The sequence below is a fragment of the Nestor notabilis genome, unplaced genomic scaffold (assembly GCF_000696875.1).
Source record: "Nestor notabilis isolate BGI_N333 unplaced genomic scaffold, ASM69687v1 scaffold31325, whole genome shotgun sequence".
Lineage (NCBI taxonomy): Eukaryota > Metazoa > Chordata > Aves > Psittaciformes > Psittacidae > Nestor > Nestor notabilis.
In genome coordinates, this window is record NW_009928551.1 from 15,403 (window position 1) to 24,273 (window position 8,871).

General features: G+C 40.8%; 1 protein-coding gene across 1 annotated transcript in view; it reads left to right on the forward strand.

The window, feature by feature from the left end:
- Positions 1–8,871, forward strand: part of NPHP3 (nephronophthisis 3 (adolescent)) — a gene marked incomplete at its 5' end in the record, with an annotated part of 27,621 nt that overhangs the window by 15,397 nt on the left and 3,353 nt on the right. Inside the window, 9 exons of the mRNA XM_010014542.1 lie at positions 551–689; positions 1,479–1,643; positions 2,461–2,558; positions 3,012–3,134; positions 3,481–3,670; positions 3,814–4,055; positions 4,448–4,523; positions 5,667–5,794; positions 7,973–8,213. Coding sequence (XP_010012844.1) covers positions 551–689; positions 1,479–1,643; positions 2,461–2,558; positions 3,012–3,134; positions 3,481–3,670; positions 3,814–4,055; positions 4,448–4,523; positions 5,667–5,794; positions 7,973–8,213 — 1,402 coding nt within the window. The remainder of the gene's footprint in view (positions 1–550; positions 690–1,478; positions 1,644–2,460; positions 2,559–3,011; positions 3,135–3,480; positions 3,671–3,813; positions 4,056–4,447; positions 4,524–5,666; positions 5,795–7,972; positions 8,214–8,871) is intronic.

Genomic DNA, 8,871 nt, shown 5'->3' on the forward strand with positions numbered 1-8,871 from the left:
AATTAATCTTCCTTCTTGTGCAAGAGAATACTTAATAAGTGCATTGGCTTATTATTAACCTAGAGCTCAACTTGTTGAGAAAGATGCATTTTTAGTTGAGAGACTCCTGGGAGATGATACACTGATTGATAATTTCCTCTGGGTGACTGATACTGATTATTTTTGTTTCTGTTTTATGTCCTAGAGTGCTTAATTGCTCCTGAAAACAGGCTTTGTAAATGCATTAAGTGAAACAGGAGCATGTGGTCTTATCTTAATCCAACCTCATGTTTTTATTCTGTACTCCTGTTGGAAGAAAGAACATTTCAACATACCTCTTTTTATTTAATAAATAAAAATGTTGCAGTTATTTGGAGAAATCAGGCAGCATGACAGAAGGGGGCTTCAGGAATTCACCTCTTCAGTGTTTAAGCTTAGCAAGACCTGTGCACCTTTTAACCCCAGTAGGAATTCAAAGCATTTTTGAGATAGAGTTCTTCAGTAGTTTCAGTTCATCTTACTCTGCCGAATTTGATATTCTAAACCATGCCCTTTCTGTCCTTCTGCTCAGTGTTGGAAATACGGGAAATATAGATGAAACCCTTCAACAGTGTTTGCAGTGTCAAGACACCGTGTCACTGTACAGGCTTGTTCTGAGATCAATTCAAGAATCATTGCGGAGTGATAGAGAGAAAGGTCTTTTGAGAGAGGTAAGCAGAGAATGCATCACTCTTTCTGCAGGTAATGTACATTCTTTCCTGAAAGAATCTTAAGTTACAAGTAAATACAAATTTATGTTGGTTCATATGTAGGATTCAGAGGTGACTGTATTATCAGTATGGAAGGGACAATTTTATTAATCTGTTTATATCTTTTGCATAACTGTAGAACATCTGACTGCTTTGTGTTAAATTTCAACTAAGTCATTGTCTCACAAAACAAAACAACTTTTCCACTGTCATGTGATACAGAAATAGCACGTCCTTGCTGATCAGTACCATGGTCCGATGGTTAACTACACTGAGCATAGTAAATGTAATGTGGGATCTGGTGTATACAGGGCACTGCTTAATAGATTTCTGCTTCCTCTTCCTACCTTTGCAGAATTTCACTGTTGTGTGGAACATTTTTTTGGATGAGGACATGATACTCAGTAGTTGCTAGAAGTTCTTTGGTGCTGGCAGCATAAGATTTTCAGCGTATTTTACTGAGATGGAAGTTCCTTATGATAATGGAGTTATTTCCCAGTGGTTTAGAGGAAATTCGAAGGAGCCATTTGTTTGTCCCAGAGTGTCCTATTTGGTGCTTTATCTATTAGAATGTTAATCCATAAGCACTGAGGACTCTTCTTTGAGGGCTGAAGAGGGCAAAGGGCTTGTGTAGGCAGGTTTTTTTTCTCTTGGTTCCTAAAGTAAAACACAGAAGTTTTCTTGGAATTTCAGTGTATTTAAGCTCTGCAGCAAACACTGCTAACTGTAGAATACTTGTGCTTTATGTAGATACTGTGTGTCATTGGTGTTAGCCACAATGGTGTGAGTGAGTCAGAGCTGACGGAACTTTATCCTGAGCTGTCTTCTGCAGTGTTAGCCTCACTCGTTCACAGCCTGCACAGAATGTGTTTGCTGACATATGGCTGTGGTTTGCTGAAGTTCCAGCACCTCCAGGTAGGTTTTGTAATCTAAACATGTGCAAGTGAAACTCCACCCCCTGAGCCCCTGCTGATTTTTAGGAGAGTTCTGTTGTTAACTAGAATGACTGTGATATGTTTGTGTTTGCTCATCTGTTTTCCTCAACATCTGGTCTGACAGGAAAATCGACTTGAAAACTGCTAGGGCTTTGATATTAGTATTGGCCATTAGTATTCAGCAGATGAAACCTGGCATTTCAAGCCTTCAGAAATTTCTGATCTATTGTTAACTCCATGTGTTCTAGAAAACACAAGTTGCCAGAGAGGGACTCTTCATCAGGGACTGTAGCGATAGGACAAGGGATGATGGGTTCAAACTGAAACAGGGGAAGTTCAGGTTGGATCTAAGGCAGAAGTTCTTCCCTGTGAGGGTGCTGAGGCGCTGGCACAGGGTGCCCAGAGAAGCTGTGGCTGCCCCATCCCTGGCAGTGTTCAAGGCCAGGTTGGACACAGGGGCTTGGAGCAACCTGCTCTAGTGGAAGGTGTCCCTGCCCGTGGCAGGGTTTTAGAACTGGGTGAGCTTTAAGGTCTCTTCCAACCCAAACCAGTCTGTGATTCAATGATAAAACACTGGTTCTGCAAAACCCAAGCAGAATGGACGGAGAAGGGAATATTATGTGCATAACCAGAGCTCTGGTCTAATATAAGACAATCTGTTTGTAGTGCTTTTGTCATCAAAAGATTTTCAATTCTACAGGACGTGTTTCGTAAAGAAATTTTGCATAGCACCCTGTGTATCATCAGCACTTAATAAACAAATGCATTTTCTTTCTCTCAATTATACTCTTTTTCAGGCTTGGGAGATGGTGAGACTAGAGTATATGGAAGAAGGTGAAAATGTTCTTTATGCCTACAGACAAAAACTAGTGGAGTATTTCACCATGCAGCTAAGGTACATCAGAATTCCTCAAGATGTGTTAAATTGCAGGCTTTATGCCTAATGGAGATTTTTGTTCTCTTCATAAAGCTTCTTTGACTCAGTCTAGTAAATTATTACAGCAGAGTAACTCTGCAAAACCCTAGTTGTCAGGGTCAGTTTATTATTGGTATGTTGCTTTTTAATCTTGGAAAATACTGAGGACTGTGGAGGGGGAATGGGCATGAATTTCTACCACATCAGTTATTTTGTGGTAACTGATCCCATGTGGATTTTTAACTCCCAGTAAATGCTAGGAATTTAGAGGTTGTGTGAGAAAACGGAGTACATAGGTCTTATAGTAGTCAATCTGTTTAGACATTCAGGCATGGCAATTGTGTGCTTGCCTAGTTTTCACCTCAAATTGGCAAGTTCTGTTAGGCTTCTCAGAGTTTTAATGTTTACTTTTATTTGCTTTCCTTTCAATAGTCGAGACCGAGTGACTTGGAGAAGTGCAGATGAACTTCCCTGGCTCTTCCAACAGCAGGGTGATAAGCAAAAGCTACACAAGTGTCTTTTGAATCTCTTTGTGTCGCAAAACCTTTACAAAAGGTACAAAAGCAGCCACTGCTTTGGCGGTTAGAAACATTTCAAAGCAATTTTTTGTCAATATAAATCAGATAATGACAGAGATTAAAAGAACTGAAATAGTAGAGGCTGAAATGCTAAATGCTGTTGTCACATAAATCATCTGTTTTTTCTATTCTGTTACATATGGGAGTTGGTAAAGGGATAAATAAATACTGCTGTTGAACAGCTAAGTCTCTATGGATTGTCTCTAGATGCTGTAGCCTAAAGACAGCATTCATGCATATGGCCCTTTTCTTCTAAGCTAGCATCAGTCTGAATAGAGGGGTATCAGAGATAAGATGAGCTTCTTATTTCCTTGTCAAAACAGGGGACATTTTGCAGAATTGCTGAGTTACTGGCAGCTGGTTGGGAAAGATAAGAGCTCTATGGCAGCTGAGTATTTTGACTCTCTGAAAGAATATGAGAAAAGCTGTGAGGGAGAGGAAAGTATGATCTGCCTGGCTGATCTTTATGAGACCCTGGGACGGTTTCTTAAGGACCTAGGTCTTCTCAGTCAGGTAAGTACATCTAGAGATTGTTGTAACAGCAAGAAGGGCAAATTAAGCAGAGCTCAGTGTGTGCTTTCTCTTGCAGTTGTGAAGTCGTTGTAGCATGCAGGGTGCTGCCTACTGCCATCATACTCTGAACTTCCTTGTTCCAGGCTGTAGCTCCTCTGCAGCGCTCTCTGGAGATTCGCGAGACGGCGCTGGATCCAGACCACCCGAGGGTGGCACAGTCACTGCACCAGCTCGCAGGAGTTTATGTGCAGTGGAAGAAGTTTGGAAATGCTGAACAGTTGTATAAACAGGCACTGGAAATCTCTGAAAACGCTTACGGAGCTGAGCATCCTCGCGTAGCCCGTGAACTTGATGCACTTGCAACCTTATACCAAAAGCAGAACAAGTAAGCTTAACTACACTGGTATTTTTCTGTGGAGGTGGCCCAAAAATAACAGCAAAGATTTGCCTCCTGAAGCCACAATGTTTCATTGGTTCTGGTTTAGAGTTTCCTAAGTTCCCATGCAACCATGAGCATCCCCTCTGTATTCTTGTAGCAGGCCACCCATTAGGGGCCAGCTTTTGTTCTTCATTTAACAACAAACTTCTAGAGAAAAAGGAGGAGCATTGTCTGTCCCTAAGCATCTTGGGTATTTTTATCTTTGATAAAAAGTGTGATTTCTCCCCCCAACATTCTTAAATTCTCCTCAAATTTGTACTCTCCGGTAGTTTAGAAGCTTTCCAGAATACTCATTGATGCTACATTTGGCAGTCTTCTAACACTATAATTGTTTTCAGGTATGAACAAGCTGAGCAACTGAGGAAAAAGTCATTTAGAATACGCCAAAAAGCAGCAAGGAGGAAAGGCAGCCTGGTAAGGAGATGTTTGGTACATAATAGTAAGTACAGAGCATGTTGTGGCTGTGCAGAATGGATGATAAAGTGTCCCTGCAGAGCTGACAAAGTTCCGATGCTTTGAATAATTGAGGGCATAGGTAGTGAAGTAGCCTAGCAGCAGCTTTGGTAACTGCACTTTCAACTCTGCTGTGAGTGCAGATGCATCAGTCTGACTGGTATGGAGTTGAGAGGGGTGGAAAAGAAAGAAGTGGATATGTACATTTTGGGGTGCAGAATTTGGAGGTGCTGATACAATTGGCTGTTGAACTGGCAGTGGAAAAAGGTGTTCTCCAGAATGACTGAGACATTTATCCTAACAATACTGATGAACAGAATGCTTACTGCAGTGAATAATCCTGGTAGTAATTTTAGGTGCCATACTGTTTTTCCCCATTTCATCTTCTGTGTTTTTCAGCTACAGAGTCCCTCTTGCCATTCTTTGTTTGTCATGTAGTGCCTTACTATGAGTTTCAGCTAGTAGCTTCAGAGCTCTTAGTTTAGCTCTAATAAAAATAGTGAAAGGCCGTAAGAATATTGCTATTTCCATAGTGCTTAAGTAGAAATCAATTTGGATCATGAAGATTTTGTCCATTTCTATAATGAGTTCTGCTGCACAAATCTTTTTATTAAGACTGCAAAGATGGAGAATAGGTGGAGTGTGTAACAGTGGCTGCATTTTTTACTTTTAATTCAGTTTGCATGTAAGCATTAGCTTGGCAGCCCAATTTACAATGATCCATGTAAAGCCTGGAGTAATAGTTAACACCTATTTGTCAATGGCATTTAGGATAGGAGATTAATTTGATTTTGAGTGTAGAAACCTAAGAATTTAATCTGAATTGGTTATTTGAACTGTGGAGTTTAAGCAAATCAGCATGTGTGGTACAGGACAAACAGAGCTGTAGGACAGCACAGTAACTTAAAATTCCTGGAAGCATTTTGGGTGAAATTCCCTGTTAGATTGTAAATAAGCAGAATGTTTATGTGCCAATTAGCTTGAAAACAGAACTTGGGTAGGATTATTGTGCTCCTTTGGCACCAAACTAAGTCGTCTGATGTTCTGTGCTTAGCTGTGCACTTTCAGAATAATGCGGATTGTCTCACTTGTGCTTTGCCATAGTGTGGCTTTGCTCTCCTGCGCCAAAGAGCCCTGCAATTGGAAGAGCTCACCTTAGGCAAGGATACACCAGATAATGCTCGAACCCTCAATGAGCTTGGAGTCCTCTACTACCTGCAGAATAATCTGGAGTAAGTGTTATTAGTTGTGATACATTCACTGAGTGTTCCTGTAGATGTAAATGGAAGAAAAGCATTGAGAACTAGCACTGAATGTGAATACATGATCAAATATGGTGCTGTCATCGATTCATTCTGCTGGGGTTTGTTTGCTGTGAAATTCACTTGTGTTTTCTGGAGTTGATGCTGTTAACATGTGAGCATTTACTAGGTCAGTGCATTTCCTTCATTCAGAACTGCTGTTCCACAGTTTAAGTTCACTAGCCTTCACTGCACGTACCAGTTCTTTCTTGAAATTTGTGCCTCCTCTACTCAGCTTCACTATTTTGTGACCCTCCTTTGTAGTGTTCTTCTGTGAATGGCAGGGTTGTCCTGTAAAAAACACTCAAAATATCAGTATTACTAGAAATCCTGAGTTAAATATTCACTGTGCTTGGAATCATTAGGCTCTGCTGGCCTTTTTAAGGGTGAAAGAGGACAGAGCAGCACAAAGGTGTTCTAAAAATAGATAAACGGGTGTTGAAGGGGAGTAAAAGGTGCAGAACAGTTCTGATTGCATGGCAAGAAGCCACTTTTCACATCAACTTCTTCAGGCTCCAGAGTAGTCTAAAAGTATGTGTTGTGAGGGAGTTGTAAAGTCACATTAAATCTTTTTGGAGAAAAAAGAAAGTGCACAGCAAAAAAAGCACAGAGTAAGTTCTGGAAGTATTTTACATTCTTCCTATATCTGATGTTTATGTCATAGTAGCTGTTGGGTAACTGCAGAAATACATTGTAATTTAGGATCTGCACACGGAATCTCTGTTAAATGCAGGACCTTCATAGTGAAGGAGTTGATTTTTAACAATGTTGGAGATGTGGGGTTTTCCATCAGTTTTCCCTCATGAAGTCATGCTGAAGTGACTGCTAATAGAGAAGTGACACCTATCTAATCTCATACAAGACTGTTTTATATTCCATATTATTCATATGTAGTTCCTGTCCAACACAACCAAACTTTAACTAGTAACTGTATCTTCACTATTTCTTAGGTGAGCAGAAGGATAAACGTTCTTATAGTGAAGCTTTAAGTCATTGTTTTAACTGGATATTGTATCTCTGTTCAGAAATCAACAAGTCTAAGATGAATTTTTTGATCATTTGATGCAGTTAGAATGAAATCAGTGTCAGAAGGGCATGTCACTTCAGTTGTGTATGTTATATCGCATCATCCTCTGGCCTCTGCATAGAGTGAAGACCTTCTGACATTTGTCTGATAGCTCCAGAACTGAATCTACAGTTCTGTGTATAAATGATCTTTTTTTCCCCTGTAATGCAAAATGGATTTTTCCAATTTCCTAAGCTGACCTCTTGGGAATAATGTCACACAGAATTTGTCTGTATGTCAGGATGACAAACTGCCTTGTTATAATGTGCTGCCATTGTTACGTGGGGATCACCCATTGCTCCTGATAGAGGAGGTGCTGTAAATCTATAGTGGAATAGTAGTAGTACACTAGTGAGACAAAATACACCCCTCTGATGGGGCAGTGCTTGAATGGTGGCATTACACACAGTCTTTTCTACTTTGTCACTTCTAGACAGCTTCTTCTATGAGAAGCTAGCTCATGACATACATAAAACCTGTTCCAGTCTCTCCCACTTCGGTGTGGAAGCTGTCTGTTCAATCCTATAATGTGCTTTATGTTCTTTAAAGTTCCTTGAAAAATACGTGGTGTGTTCTGAACCTTTACCTCATATCCCAGTATTGTTTTATCCATGGAAGTACTCGACTGCTATGCCCAGAAGTCAGTAGACTGTTCCGAACAAGGAAGGGTTACTTGCATAACTGGAGATGTAGGTTGAATTAAAGAAAAGAGTGGCCATGGGGTAGGGTAATGTTTGCTGAAATGTGCTAGGCTGGCTATTCAGTCCTTATAACAGGGGGGATACAGGATTGCACAGGAATATATTAACTAGCTTGCTGTCTACATCCTACACACAGCAGGTCTGTGTCAGGAATGTGTAGTTCCTCACTGTGTAAATGTATTTCTGCTCTGGCATTTGCTTAATCTGAGAAGAGTCCATTCCCAGATGCCAGTGTCTGTGCAGTTTCCAAGGCTGAGTTTGTTCTGTTTCAGACAGCCACTTCAGCCTGTGCAGATGTTCCCAGCTTTCAGATACTGCTGACTGAGTGAATGTGTTCTGTAGGACAGCAGAGCTTTTCCTGAAGCGCTCCTTGGAAATGAGAGAGAGAGTCCTGGGACCTGACCACCCTGACTGTGCGCAGTCCTTGAACAACCTGGCAGCCTTGTACAATGAGAAGAAGCACTATGACAAGGCAGAGGAACTCTATGAGAAAGCTTTAGACATCAGGAGGAGAGCACTGGCTCCAGATCATCCCTCCTTGGCTTATACTGTGAAACACCTGGCAGTGCTGTACAAGAAGATGGTAAGCACAAGCCTGTTACCTTTTCTTATCTCCTAGATTAACTGTAATGCCTTGCATTGTAAGTCTTCAGTCCAGAAGGAGTGGGGCATGGGAATTTTGTTGGCTGTTGGTGATCCACACCAATTAAAGATGCATAAAGATGTAGTCAAGTGGCCTTGGTCTGTTTCCAAAAAGCCCACTAGCTTTTCAAAACACATTTTGCTTGAAGAAAAGCTGCTTATGGAGAATGTCTTCAGTGTTCCCCACAAGGAATTTTTGATTTGATTAAGTGTTCTTCACTGTTTGCTATGTGATATCCACATACAGGAGTTTGGCCAGATGTGTCTTCATGGGAAAAACATGTTTTAGGTGTGGGAATAGTTCTTTTCACACAATGAGCTTGAGCTTTCGAGTCAAGTGGAGAGTAACTTAAAGGCTCATGAGGGAGATAGTACTTTACAAATAAACTGGCTCAGCCACCTCCAGCTTATATTGATTCAGTGGAGGATGAGAGTTAGTTACTCCCCTGTGCACTATGGGGGAATAACATGAACAGTAGTATAAACTTCTGTGTTTCATCATTTCCAGATGCTTTAGGAGTATTTGTGTTTGCAGATGGTCGTTCTAACCATTTGATGTCATCAGTATAGGAGTGATGTAAAGCTTCCAGCTGCTGAAC